The following is a 15034-nucleotide window of genomic DNA, read 5'->3' as shown; positions in this document are numbered from 1 at the left end:
ATTGATTGGCTGTCCTGCATGAGGCCCCAGCAGGCCAGGATCAAACCTACAACTGAGGTATGTGCCATTGATTGGGAATTGAACCCACAACCCTTTGGTCCGAGGGCCGACTTTCTAACCACTGAGGAAAACTGGCCAGGGCTGTTTTTAAGTTTGAATATCTCAGCAGTTTGAAGTTTTCCTTGTAGTCATGCTGTGAGGATGCACAACATTTTAACCTCCCTTTCCTTAAATTTAAAAAGCAAAAAACAAACTAGGAATATTTAGTGTTTTCCTAAAAGAAGAGAAGCAAAGTTAATTGTTTTAAGAAGATTCTAATTGAAGAATTACTAGTAAGGTGCCTTAGTCTTGAGATTGGCTTGGTCCTGGCACTGCTCCGTGGCAGTGGAGTCCCAGATGCCTGGCCAAGCATCCCTTACCGACATCTGGAACCAGTTGCAATACATCACTGTCAAAACTGCTTTCTATACGTATCTGCATTTACACATTAGTTACCCACGCAGCACTCATCAAAAAAGCTGAACAATCTTGACATGGTGTCCCTTGTGGAACTGCAAAGGTGAACCAAAGTTGGGAGGCAGTGTCTCGCGTCACTGTCTGCTGAGCTCTTACAACAGGAAGCCTGATTAAAAGTGAAAGGAAAAATTTATCAGTTGCCTCGGCTCTGTAGACTTCAGAATAATTTTTTATTTACAAAAGGGATTTTTTTTATATTATGTAAAGCATATGTATTATGAGCATCAAACTGATTTTATTTGTTTAGAGGCAAGAAAAAATTTCTAACTTTTAGTGGAGAAAAGATTGGTTTGTTTATTTCTTAGATTTTTTTTTACTAGCTAGGTAATTTATGTATCATTTTAGAGACAATTTAAATTAACAATAGAACCATAAAATATATAAAAAATACTTGTAACACTATGTCACTTAAATTTAATTGATGAATCATATAAAATTTAAAACAGTTCAGCTTTGGTGAAGTAATATTTTTGCTCATTAATTTTTAAAAAGCTGATTAATAGAAAAAGAAAAGTAGTTATTTATAGATGTTTTGTATTGTGTATCTGTTTTGAAGAAGAAATCAGAATTTTGACAAGAAACCAACATTGGCTCTTTACCTAAAGAACTACACAGGAGTCTTTGCTATCACATCCTCTACCATAATAGTACAACTAATAGTAATGATGACAATGGTGGGCATTTTGTGTACTGCAAATAGTCTATATGCTTTATATGGGTTATCTCATTCAGACTTAATAAACAGGAGTACTTGTTTCCCTATTTGATGGACGGAAAACTGTGGTTAATGAAGATAAGAGATTCTCCCAAATTCACACAATTAATAAGTGGTAGAGCTAGGTTTCAATTCCCTAGTAGTCTGTTAGCTGATACTGTTTTTTCTTTCTTTTTATTCGTTGGATTGTATTTTTTACTTTATAAAGATTTTCCAACATGATAAAAAGAATGTACAGTGAACTCTTATATAACCATCAGCCAATTTAATCACCACTAATATTTTATACTTGTTTCATATTTCCTTCCACAGCCTTTTTCCTGCTAGGATATAGTTAAAGCAAATTTCAGACACCATGTAATTTCAATTCTAAATATTTAAGTTTGCTTTTTTTAAAAAAGTTTTTTAAAATTGATTTTTAGAGAGAGAAGAAGGGAGAGAAGAGAGAGAGAGAGAGAGAGAGAGAGAAAAACATCGGTATAAGAGCATTAATCAGCTGCCTCCTGTATGCCCTGCACTGGGAATCAAACTGAGAACACCTCGGTGCCCAGGCCAACAGCCAACCAACTGAGCCACACTGGCCAGAACAAGTCTACTTTTTAAGAAGCTATTTTCTTCCTTACATAAACCACAGTGCCATTATCACACCTCACAAAATTGGTAAGTTCTTCAATTAACAAGTCTTTATCTTAATATCATCTTATATCTATTCAGATTTCCTGATTGTTAAACATATATATGTCATTTTACTGTTGGGTTGTTTGAATTAGTTTACAAAAATGTCCATTCACTATATTTGATTGTTATGACTCTTTAACTGTCTTTTAAACTAGAACAGATACACCCTCCTCCCCAACTCCCTCACCAGCCACCAGTGCTTTTCCACATACTTTTGACTTCTTGAAGAAACCAGAATGATTATCCTGGATTTTCTTGATTATTTCTTCATGGCATTATTTCATTTATGCCTGCCTGTATTCTCTAACTTCTAGACTGGAAGTTAGATCTAAAGGCTTGATTAGATTCATATTGTATCATGTCAGCCATAAAGTTTGGTTGTCTTACTTTTTGTAATGCTAAGATTGATTTCAGTAGTGCCAGCCTGCTCCTTTCATTGTCAAGTTCCTCATTCATCATCCTTTTACCTAATGGTTTTATCCTCCATGGATGATCAGTGCTTGAATTACTAAATTTCTTAGGGCTTGAAAATGGTATTTTCCAATTATGTTATTCCTTCTTCATTTATTAGCCAAAACTCTTTAAAAGAGTTTTATTCAATTCAGTAGAGATATTTGGTTATCCTGAAATGCAATTCATACTGGAAAGGCAGTATAAAATACTTAATTCTTCCCTTTTAATTATCAATTTCCAGAGTAAAGAGGTAGTGCCTTAATATTCTCCAGTGGTGTATAAGTTTTGATTCCTTCATTCCCTCCTTTCTTTTTCTCTTTCTTGTTTCTTTATATTTTATTTAAGTTGTTACTATGGAGTTTCAGCTTTTTTGTTGTTGTTAATCCTCACCCTAGGATATTCCATTGATTTTTAGAGAGTTGAAGGGAGGGAGGCAGGAGAGAGAGAGTGAGAGAGAGAGAAACACATCATGTGAGAGGGACACATCGATTGGTTACCTCCTACACGCGCCCTGACTGGGGCTGGAGATTGGACCTGCAACCCAGGGACATGCCCTTGACTGAGAAACGAACCTGAGACCCTTTGATGCGTGGGCTGATTCTCTAACCATTGAGAACACTGTCCAGGGCATGAGGTTTTGGCTTTTTGTATGTGCAGTGAGTTTTAATCAGTTGCAGGCATTATTTGTTTTGATGCTGAAATTGTCCCGCATCCGTCCTGTGGGATCTCCTTTTAGCTGGCTCCTGTGTCCTTGTTTTTTTATTTTTGGATTTTAAAAAAAATTCTTTATTGTTTAAAGTATTACATATGTCTCCTTTTCCCCCCATTGACCTCTTCCTGGGCGTTCCCACCCCCCAGCACATGCTCTCACCCCCCTACTGTCTGTGTCCATGGTTATGCTTATATGCATGCATACAAGTCCTTAGATTGCTCTCTTACCCCCCTTCTCCTGGCTTCCTTCTGAGGTTGGATGGTCTGTTCGATGCTTCTATGTCTCTGGATCTGTTTTTGTTCATCAGTTTATATTGTTCATTATATTCCACAAATGAGTGAGATCATGTGATAGTTACCTTTCTCCAACTGGCTTATTTCGCTTAGCATGAAGCTCTCCAGGTCCATCCATGCTGTTGCAAATGATAAGAATTCCTTCTTTTTTTTTTTTTTTTTACCGCAGTGTAGTATTCCATTGTGTAGATGTACCAGTTTTTTAAATCCACTTATCTGCTGATGGGCACTTAGGCAGTTTGCAAATCTTAGCTATTATAAATTGTGTTGCTATGTACATAGGTGTGCATATATCCTTTCTGATTGGTGTTTCTGATTCTTTGGGAGATAGTCCTAGAAGTGGGATTACTGGTCAAATGGGAGTTCCATTTTTGATTTTTTGAGGAAACTCCATACTGTTTTCCTTCTGTGTCCTTTTGATAAGACTCTATCATTAGCTATTATCACTCTTACTTTCTTGCATAACAAACTATGCCAGGCTCATCTTGTATATTCCTAGCATTACATGTAGAATCTGCCATTTTCCCGAAGAGCCATCTTTGTTTGTTTTTATTGAGGAATGACATATAAAGACCACAATATGGGTACTTAATGCTATTGGATTGTTTGCATTTAGGAAAAAAGAGGGAAATGAATTCACATTGATAATTCTAATTGGAATGTAAGATTACAGGGTTTTTACTTAATGTTTTTGATCTTATACTTGTACCTTTCTTCTTTATGTTAAAAATTGTATTCCTAACAAAAGTAACATAATTTTTTATTTTCTTTGTCCTATATTATAACTAGAGGCCCTGTGCATGGATTCGTGCACCGGTGTGGTCACTCTGCCTGGCCTGTGCTCTCTCACAATCCGAGACCCCCTCGGGGGATATTGGACTGCCGGTTTCTGTCGAACATCCCCCAAGGGATGTAGCAGTGTGCGAAGCGGCAGGGTTATGTGGAGGAGTCCGAGCCTGGGCTGGGTACCACTCCCATTCATCCTGCCCCCTCTGCGCCTGCCACCACCGCCACCGCTGCTCTGTAGCATGCTGCCACGAAGGCAGGAGAGGCTCATGCTGCCGCATCTGCACGTGCCAGCTTTGAGCCCGGGGTCTGGCGCCTGTCAGTCAGCTGAGTGGCGCTCCCGCTGTGGGAGTGCACTGACCACCAGGGGGCAGTTCCTTAATTGAGTGTCTGCCCCCTGGTGGTCAGTATATGTCATAGTGACCGGTTGTTCGGTCATTTGGTCGCTTAGGCTTTTATATATTTAAATGGTTTCAAAATTGAATGTGAAGTTAAAGTCTTTGCAGTTCTTTGGGTGAGGGCCCTCAGATAATATCTTCCTGTGGATGTATAATTGATTGGATATTTTATTTATCCACTATGTTCTGAGGTCAGATTGACAGGCAGTCATATTTAAAGAGTCTTTGGTTTTTAAGCTTGTTTTCTGCTATGAATTGGAGCCTGTGTAACTCCTTCCAGTTTCAGTAATTATTCTCAGCTTCTCTTGCCTAGGATCCCACATAGCACTGGTCCTTTACTCTTTTTGGGTGATTTTTTTTATTGGTGAGTTCTGGGTTCCATGACTTTCCCTCTTGTATTTCTCTTTGCCATCACAACTTGTTGCTATTGGATGTTTTCGGCCACTCCTATCAATATTCTAGGATTTGAGGGTATGATTTGTCACCTATTTTTTGGTAGAAAACGTCATGTGTGTATATATTCTGTCCTAATCGCTGTCTAATTATGATTATACCTATCTATCTATCTATCTATCTATCTATCTATCTATCTATCTTGCTATGTTTTTATTTCTGAACGTTCCAGTGTCTGTATAATCTTAACCATTGTATGGTATTGCCTCTGTGATGCTCTAGCATGCAACTCTGCTTAAGAAAGACTTCTTTTGTATTTTATGCTTCAGTGCTAGTAAAGTATTTATAGTAATAAGTTCCTGAAATCTGCCAGGAATATGCTGGTAATGAAAAATATATTTTCTTGCTGAATCCTCATAAGACCACCATAAATTTGTGTATCCTAATTTTATAGATTAGAAAACTGAGGATTAGCAAAGTTAAGGAACTTGCCTAAGGTTACATAGCCAAGTGACAATGCTCGTTGCAAACTGAAATATATCTTGCTCCAAAGCCTATGCCTTTCCTATTTACACTATATTTAGTTTCTATGAACTTTCTGTAACATGGCTCTCAAAAGCAGCTGGCAGAGTATCTTAAAGCAAAAAGTTTTAGGTTGGGGGTGTAAGATACAAATAAACCCACCCACTTAAAGTGGACAAGCCAGTTTATTTTTAACAGATTCACAGACTTATGCAACCATCACAATAATCAATTTTAGCACATTTTCATCACCTCCCAAAAAAGCCTTATACCCATTTCCTCCCAATTCCGCATTTCCCCCAGTCCACCCCCAGGTAACCACTAACCTACTTTCTGCCCCTATAGGTTTGCCAAATCTTGACATTTCAAATCAATGGGATCACACAATATGTGGTCTTTTGTGATTGGCTTACCATTATATTTTCAAGGTTCTTTAATGTTGCAGCATGTATCAATATTTCATTTCTTTTTATTGCAGAATAATTTTTCATTGAATGTATATTTTATTTATTCACTTATCAGTTAGTTGATGGGTATTGGGTTGCTTTACTTTTTTGGCTATTATGAATAATGCTGCTGTGAACAATCACGAACAAGTTTAAGTATGGACATACACTTTCATTTTTTCTTGGGTATACATCTTGGAATGTAACTGCTGCATCATGTGGTAACTTTATGTTTATTCTTTGAGGAACTCCCAGACTTTTCCCCAAACTGGCTGCACCATTTTACACTCCCATGTGCACTAGATGAGGGTCCTAATTTCAGTTTACCTTTTAACAATGTCATAATTCAGATAAATACTGCTTGCTTTCTCTGAGCCAGAGATTCTTCTAGGTACTGAATATACAGCAGTGAACATTGCTGACAAGTATTGCTACCCTCAAAGATGATACAATTAAGTGTAGAAGACAGACTAAATAGAATAATTTCAGAGCATAATAAATGTTATGAAGGGTTATCTGGGGTAGGAGGAAACTTTAGAAAGAGTAATGTGGGAAAGTTTCTATAAGCAAAGAAAATATATCAACTAAGATTCAGAAATATAGCTGGAGGGGGGGAACAAGGGAAGCAAATGCTCCATGAACATCACCTTTCAACAAGTTTTTAGGGTGATAATGCTGATGTGATAGTGGCTAAGGTTTATAATGGACCAATTTTTTATACATTTTATATAAATTATATCCTTTGCCTGGTTTTCTAATAGGCTTGTTTTTATTACCGATTTATAGCAATTGTATGTATTTGAGATTCTAATACAGTAAAACATAGACAAAAGATATAAAAAGACAACAGAAAAGGCAATACAAATAATTCTTAAACAAATTGCCAACCTTATTTAAAATAAGGTAAAGAATAACAAGGCGTTTGCATTCAGGAGTAGGAAAATGACTTTTAAAATGTACTTTTTGCATATTGAACTATGTGACTTACGCTTTAAAATCTAGATGGTAATAATTAAGGTTAATAAAGGGCCATTTTGAACTATTCTGCAATTAATTTTTCCAAATAGTGAAGGTCTCAAGAATGTCCATAGAGTTTGATTTGTTAAGGTTTTCAAAAAGGTAGCAACGAAAGGATGCATTTTTGGTTGGTGCTGCTCTATTGAAATGGAAGGTAGAAACATTCCAAGAGCAGAGCCACTGCCATGTATTTGGCACCCTGAGGAAAAACAGATTCTGCTATCCTTTCTTCCTTTTTTCCCCTTTATTTTTCAAGACATTTTGGACAATAGGTTCTTGCTCTAACAATTTTAAAGAAATTTTTGCAATCCATACAAACAGTTGCTGTACTAAGCTACAAACGGCTTCCCATTTGCAGTGCTCAACTTGCACTCCTTAGTATCATCAGACACTCCAGACATATTTTGGTAGACAAGAAGATTTGGGCTACACATGGAAAATGATAGGAGGATATATATATATATTTTTAAATTAAATCTTTATTGTTCAGATTATTACATTTGTTCCTCTTTTTCTCCCCCCATAACTCCCCTCCTCCCAGTTCCCGCCCCACCCTCTGCCCTCACTCCCCACCCACTGTCCTCATTCATTGGTGCACGATTTTTGTCCAGTCTCTTCCCGAATCTCCCACACCCCTTTCCCCCCCAAGAATAGTCAGTCCATTCCCTTTCTATGTCCCTGATTCTATTATGATCACCAGATTATTTATTCACTTGATTCTTAGATTCACTTGTTGATAGATGCATGTTTGTTGTTCATAATTTGTATCTTTACCTTTTTCTTCCTCTTCCTCTTCTTAAAGGATACCTTTCAGCATTTCATGTAATACTGGTTTGGTGGTGATGAACTCCTTTAGCTTTTCCTTATCTGTGAAGCTCTTTATCTGACCTTCAGTTCTGAATGATAGCTTTGCTGGATAAAGTAATCTTGGTTGTAGGTTCTTGGTATTCATCACTTTGAATATTTCTTGCCACTCTCTTCTGGCCTGCAAAGTTTCTGTTGAGAAATCAGCTGACAGTCGTATGGGTATTCCCTTGTAGGTAACTGAGTTTCTTTCTCTTGCTGCTTTTTTTTTTTAAAAATATATTGTATTGATTTTTTACAGAGAGGAAGGGAGAGAGATAGAGAGTTAGAAACATCGATGGGAGAGAAACATCGATCAGCTGCCTCCTGCACATCTCCCACTGGGGATGTGCCCGCAACCCAGTTATATGCCCTTGACCGGAATCGAACCTGGGACCCCTCAGTCCGCAGGCCGACGCTCTATCCACTGAGCCAAACCGGTTTTGGCATTCTCTTGCTGCTTTTAAGATTCTCTCTTTGTCTTTTGCTCTTGGCATTTTAATTATGATGTGTCTTGGTGTGGTCCTCTTTGGATTCCTTTTGTTTGGGGTTCTCTGTGCTTCCTGGACTTGTAAGTCTATTTCTTTCACCAGGTAGGGGAAGTTTTCTGTCTTTATTTCTTCAAATAGGTTTTCAATATCTTGCTCTCTCTCATCTTCTGGCACCCCTATAATTCTGATGTTGGTACGCTTGAAGCTGTCCCAAAGGCTCCTTACACTATCTTCGTATTTTCGGATTCTTTTTTCATTTTGCTTTTCCAGTTGGGTGTTTTTTTTTTTTTGCTTCTTCGCATTTCGAATCTTTGACTTGATTCTTGCGCTCCTCTGGTCTGCTGTTGGGTGTCTGTATAATATTCTTTATTTCAGTCAGTGTATGCTTAATTTCTAGTTGGTTCTTTATCACAACATTGAGGGTCTCATTAGTTTTCTTGAGGATCTCACTACATTTATCGGCGGCTTCTAGACAGTTCTTGAGAGACCTTAAAAGTGTGGTTCTGAACTCTATATCCTCCATGGACAATTTTGTCCTGTTTCTTTGTCTCTGCATTTTTTATGCTTTCTTGGTGCACCCCCTATTGGTCTTTGTGCGCAGTCTTGTTGTAGTTAAGTCTTGATTGTTGTCGGCAATAGTGGGGGTGATTTGACCTCCAGGCTAACTGGCTATGAGAGTCTGCTGTGTCTTCAGTGGGAGAGCTTCTGTGCTGGATCTCTAGGGCGGTGCTAATCTAGCATTTGCCTGAGGCCATTTGGCAAATGGCTCTGTGCAGGGCTTGGGCGGGGCGGGTTCCTGGGGATCTACAGGGTGGGCGGAGCAAGCAGTTATGGCTGCTCTCAGTTCCGTCCCTAGGGGCTCTGCCTCACAGAGTCCCAGCAACCGCTGCAAACCTCGGAGAGAAAGCTGCCTTTGATTTCCGACCGAAGCCAGACAGTCCCGCTTCTCCCGTTTGAGTCTGGGTCCATAGAGACTCGCCCTGATCTGGAGCTCAGAGTCTGAAACTCCCTCCCGATTGAAAACAACAACCGCGCCCTCCGCCGCCAGCCCGCTCCATGTGCACTCCACACCTTAGTATTTCACTTCAGCACTGCGCCTCCTCTGATTCTGGGTATGATATTCTCTTTCCTCCTAGTTGTAGAATTTCCACTCAGCCAGCCTTCCTGTGGTTCTGGATGATGTCCGTTCCGTCTTTAGTTGTTTTTTGAAGTGGTTGTTCGAGGCAGCAATCTCCGGCATTAACCTATGCCGCCATCTTGGTTTTTCCTCTCAGGAGGATATATTTTGCAGAACGTGGAAAATCTACCAAATCACATTCTTAGGATATGATATAGTTATCTACGCTAATAATATTAAGTCTATTGCTAACTAGTGTTGCAACTTGCTGTTCTTTGTTCTTCGTGAGATTAAATTGGACTCTGCCAATGTCAGGTGACAAAAACACATATACCTAACACTAGCTCTTTGTACCAAAGCACAAAATATTTGGAGAGAACAAATGCCAGGAATGGTGGCTGTTATTGTATTGTCTAGAGTAGAAATAAGTGGTACCTAATCTAAGAAGGTTTTATGAAATTAAGAGACTATAGTAGAATCTTAAAGGTGGAAAGAAAATGGATGTTGGGAGGGAGATTGTGAGAGTTTTCAGGGAAATAACATGTAAGGAATGTCAAATTTTTGCCAAGGCAGAAGAAAAAGTGAAGGCAGCAAGGTAAGATGGATATTAAAAAAAAATTTTATATATATATATATTTAATATATTTTTATTGATTTCAGAGAGGAAGGGAAAGGGAGAGAGAGATAGAAACATCAGTGATGAGAGAGAATTATTGATCGGCTACCTCCTGCACGCCCCCTACTGGGGATTGAGCTCGCAACCCAGGCATGTGCCCTTGACTGGAATCAAATCCAGGACCCTTCAGTCCACAGGCTTGAAGCTCTTTCCACTGAGCCAAACTGGCTAGGGCTAAAAAATATATATTTTTATTGATTTCAGAGAGGTTGGGAGAGAGAGAGAGAGAGAAAAACATCAATGATGAGAGAGAATCCCTGATTGGTTGCTTCCTGCACGCCCCACACTGGGGATCCAGCTTGCAACTGTGCCCTGACCAGGAATTGAGCTGTAATGCTCAATCACTGAACCACATTGGCTGGGCAAGGTGGAGATTTTTGGTGGAGCCTAATACTTAGAAGAATGGTCCAGAATATGGGCTTTGGTGTCATACAGAACTGGATTTGGGTCCCAATTTCACTACTTCCCAGCTAGGTTGCCTGGAAGAAATAACTTTAAATTTCTAAAAAGAAGATAATTATAGTGCTCTTTCTCAGCAAGTAGTTGTGAGAATTAAATAAAATCATGTGTGGAAGCGTAAAGCCAAGGGCCTTGCACATAGTAGGTGCTCAGTAGATATATGTTACTACTGTTAATGATAATTTTGAAGTGAGAACCAAGTAAATCTCATTCATTGTTGGTTTGAAGAATCAAGAGGAAACATGATGTATAAGGAGAATTGTACTCATTCAGAATACCTATCACTTGTATAGATTGAGTAAATTAATGTCTTCTTCATGGCAATTCAATTAGAATGAGGTTTAAAAGAGAGAGGAAGGATAAAGAAATAGCCTTCTAATAAAAATACCTTGTCTTTGCCCTGGCCAGTGTGGTTAGAGCATTGGCCTGTGCACCAAAGGGTTGCAGGTTCAATTTCTGGCCAAGGGAATGTATCTGGGTGGCAGCTCCCTTCCTTGGCTGGCCAGCTGGGGCTCTGTGGGAGATGTTTCTCTCTCCCTCCCTCCCATTCTCTCTAAAAATCTATAGAAAAAATATCTCAGGTGAAGATTAACCAAAAAAGAAAGAAAGAAAAAGGAAATAAAAATACTCTCAATGGGGGGGAAAGGGAGACATGTGTAATACTTTTAACAATATAAAAAAACTTTGTCCTTGCCTTTCACCCCTAACACATGTAACCTACTTTACATTTAACTTCATTGAGCTTGACTGTGATAATGAGAGTTCTTGAGATACACTAGAAGCTCAACAAATGCTAATTTTATTCATATAATTCTTTATCTGCCCTTGCCAAAGGATGAAATGGAAAATAATTATTGAGAAACAGGATTTTAGGAAGTGAAGGATAAATGGAAGGGTTGAGAGTAGGAGTAAGCACTGGTTACCGGGTGGTTAGGTTGTAAACTCCAGTTGTGTTGAATGAACAGATGTAACTTCTTACACAATGAAAGTTAGCAGGGTTTAACATGAGCAGACACAGAGAGAAAAGCCAAAGATATGGGGAGGTCAAAAGCTTGGAAACCAGAGAGCATATCAGTCCTGCTGACTGTGATAGGAGAGTTAGGTAAGAAGTTTTAGATGACTATAAAACATCCAAGTATATACATTGTATGGACAACAAGAAATGAAAGCCCGAGAAAAGGATAAGAAAAGGGGATCATGTTGGCATGATTCTTAAACATTCCAAGATTGTCTTTTTAGTGGCTTCCTGTTTATGGATTGAGATAATGAACTCCTGACATCTCATACATTTATACTCCATTTTGAAGTTTTTCTGGCTTTAAAAATTCTTAGTGTTAAGCAAAAGCTTTAAGAGACTAGGACGGTGTTCTGTTATCTGTCAATCTCCTTATGCCCATTTCTGGGCTACAGGGAGCACTTTGGACAGTGGGCCTTTCAGATGCCTCTTTGTAAATATGGGTATCACCAGAGGGCTTATTTTTATGCTTTCTGTGTTTATATGCAAATAATGCTATCCTCTCTGTATGTTGGCTTTTGGGCAGTTATTTCTTATAGGCAATGTATAACAAAAGGTAACTTTTTTTCTAGTCTTTTCTGCTTGGCTTTTATGTTATATATGCATTAGGGGCTTAGTTGTGACTATTAACACACATTCCATCCCTTAGCAATAGCCAAACTTCCAAGTAAAATTTTCTCCTTTCCTTTAAAGAATTGGTCATTTTTCTTTCCTAACTCCCTGATCTTCTTGGTGCATTGACCATAATTTTATATCAGTAGTGTATGGTATCTTTCTATATGAAGAAAGATTTTATTTGAAAAATATTAGTTTTAAAATGTGCCATCTGGCCTTTTGGGACATTATATGTATGTATAGGATAAAGGGCAAAGACTGAATTTAGTTAGAAATTATTACATTATTATGTATTAACATTTATTAGGACTCCCCATATACTAGAGATTGTGATAGGCTCTTGACATGCGTCAACTGTGATTTGCTTTGTTATTCCTGTTTTTCAGGTGAGGAAACTTCAAGACCAAGGAAGGTTTAATAAATTGACCAAGATCACCTGGCTATTAAATAGTAGGGTTTGTACTTGTTCCCAAGTTCTAGTTAAATTTTAAATTAAGTTAGTACATATTGTTAAATTTATTGTCATTATTTAAAACTCAAATATTTTGTGACAGTATTTTAAAAATCAGACTTGGCTAATGCTTGGTTCTGTGGGGGTAGGAGAAATGTAGTTGATTATTCGTCTATTTGCATTTATCTAGTACCCCCTAGGTACTGTGGTTTTTTACCTTGGATTTGCAATATGGTAGGCAGAGAAATGCATGGCTGGATTTTTATGTACGTAACTGTTGCAACAGGATGTTGATCACCACTACTTTTTCTCTTTGCTGTTTCATCCCTAGAGTGTTGTCTTACCTCAGTTTGTTCAGTGACAGAGAAGGAAAAGAGGAAAGAGTGAAGTCTCTGGGGGATAGCTCTACTGTTGTATGACTTGTTTTGGACTTGTGCCTTTAAGCTCCCAGTGCCTTTAGCATGTACAGCCTGCTTTTGTTCAGAATGTTGTGGGGTGGGCAGTGCTCTCTTTAATGTAGGCTGAAGTGATTGTCCTGGTTACAGAATGCAGGGAGATTAAGTTGATCTCTTAACTGTTCTAGACGGAGTTAATTTTAGAAGAATGTTGTAGTAAACTGTAGCATTGGGTTAGTGTGGAAAAATTTAAATGGGTAAAAATAGTTTGACCTCAGTGCTTTTGCTTTTTAGTGAAGTTTCTGATATACTGTTAACAAGTATTAAGATGAAACATTTAAGTAAAGGCAATAAATACCCTATCTGAAATATGAAATGATTTGTATTTTCTTATATTGTATCTCAAGCTCTAATTTTGAAGACTTTCATTTAGGATATCTTTATTTTTTGATGAAGTGGCAATTTGTTTATTGCTTTCAAATAATAAAGTAACTGAGCTCCTTAATATGGAGTTAGAAATATAAGCTGTGTTTCTAAAGCAAAAAGTTGCTTTAGTGAGTTTTCTGTGTGCCAGCTCTTCTCTTTCAGGTCTTCTTACTGAAGCTAAACATCAGTTCAGTTGACAACTTTACTCAATTCTAGGCAACGGTGGCCATGCTCTGGCCTGCAGAGACAGTGAATCCATTCTGGCTCTGACACCCAATTTTATTGTAAAACACATTCATGTTGACATCATATCAGTTTTCTGAACTATTGCATGCATAAAAGAATTCACCTCTCTCCATTCAGTCTTTTTCAGCCGTCCTGTAAGGAGAAGTTCACACACCTAGTGTTTTCATTTTGCATTTCATGTGGTCTAGACCAGAAAATAGCAGCTTCAGTTTTTAAAAATGTGTGTTTTTGGAGGCACTGAGTAGAGTGCATTAGCTTAATGGTGTTCATTGATAGGAAGGAGAAGACTAAAGGGAAATGCACAAGGCAGTTTTTAGGCCAGAGCAGTAGGGGAGTGTAGGGTAAAACAGGTCAATATTGACCCAAGATTATGGAGACAAGTCGCTAGAGTTCTTTTGCATGCAACTTTCATTTTTTTAAAAAAATGTTTTATTGACTTTTTAGAGAGAGAGGGAGGGAGAGGGATAGAGAGATAACAAAATCAATGAGAGACACCAATCGACTGACTCTTGCATGCCTCCTTCTGGGAATTAAGCCCGCAACCTGGGTTTGTCCCCTGACCGGGAATGGAACCAGGGACCTCTTGGTCAACACTCAACCACATAGGCCGGGCACAACTTCTGTTTGAAGACTTGCTTGCTTTTTGTGCTCATCCATGCCCAATTTTGTGGGCTTTGCCTCAGACTTCCTTTCTTAATTGTATTGTTTTGTGAAGGTCTTTTTAAATTGCTGATTTTTTTGTTTGCTTGGTTTACTTGTATTAGAACTTGTGAGTTTTGCATTTAGAATTTGCTTAAAATATGACCCAAATTTTCACCTTTATTTTAGGGGGGAAGTAGTCTTTCTTGTGTACAAAATTCAGCCCTTCAATTTTTCTATCAATTCTAGCATTGTACTGAGTTTTACTGAGACTATCCCTTGGCTTTCATGATAAAGAAATTCTACCTTTTCACTTTTAATGGTGCTTGATTTGATTGGGAACAATAATAAAATATTAAGATATCTTCTTTTCCATTTTCTCTGTTTAGTGAATACAGACTTCCCTAAAATATCTTAAGCCTAGTTGGAAAATGTAATAAGCCTTTCCTTGTTATTTGGTTGTACTGTTCAGAGATTGTTCATTGGGAATTTCATTTACCCATAAGAGACTGATATTCTAACATGGAGTGATTACAAATATTGTTTATAAACCAATATCATGAATGTCTCCATGAGGTTACTTAAATATGAGTGTGTAATTTACATGAGATTTTAAAAGGAGTTGTTCTCAAGCCTTTAGATGTATATGCTAATTAATTCTTATCTATATTATTTTGGGTCTGGTGTGATCATATGGAGCACATGGAGAATTTTAAAAAGGCTTTTTCTATT

General features: G+C 38.0%; 1 protein-coding gene across 4 annotated transcripts in view; it reads left to right on the top strand.

Annotated features, from left to right (window-relative positions):
• PBX3 (PBX homeobox 3) overlaps window positions 1-15034 on the top strand; it is a 195775-nt gene that overhangs the window by 71350 nt on the left and 109391 nt on the right. For 2 of the 4 annotated variants that reach the window (XM_036329635.1, XM_036329639.1), the window contains one exon: window positions 12532-12595. The exons of the other annotated variants lie outside the window; for them this stretch is intronic. In XM_036329635.1, coding sequence (XP_036185528.1) covers window positions 12532-12595 — 64 coding nt within the window. The remainder of the gene's footprint in view (window positions 1-12531; window positions 12596-15034) is intronic. 4 annotated transcript variants of the gene reach the window in all.

This window comes from Myotis myotis, unplaced genomic scaffold, assembly GCF_014108235.1.
Source record: "Myotis myotis isolate mMyoMyo1 unplaced genomic scaffold, mMyoMyo1.p scaffold_m19_p_12, whole genome shotgun sequence".
Classification (NCBI taxonomy): Eukaryota; Metazoa; Chordata; class Mammalia; order Chiroptera; family Vespertilionidae; genus Myotis; species Myotis myotis.
This window is presented reverse-complemented; position numbering and strand designations above follow the sequence as displayed.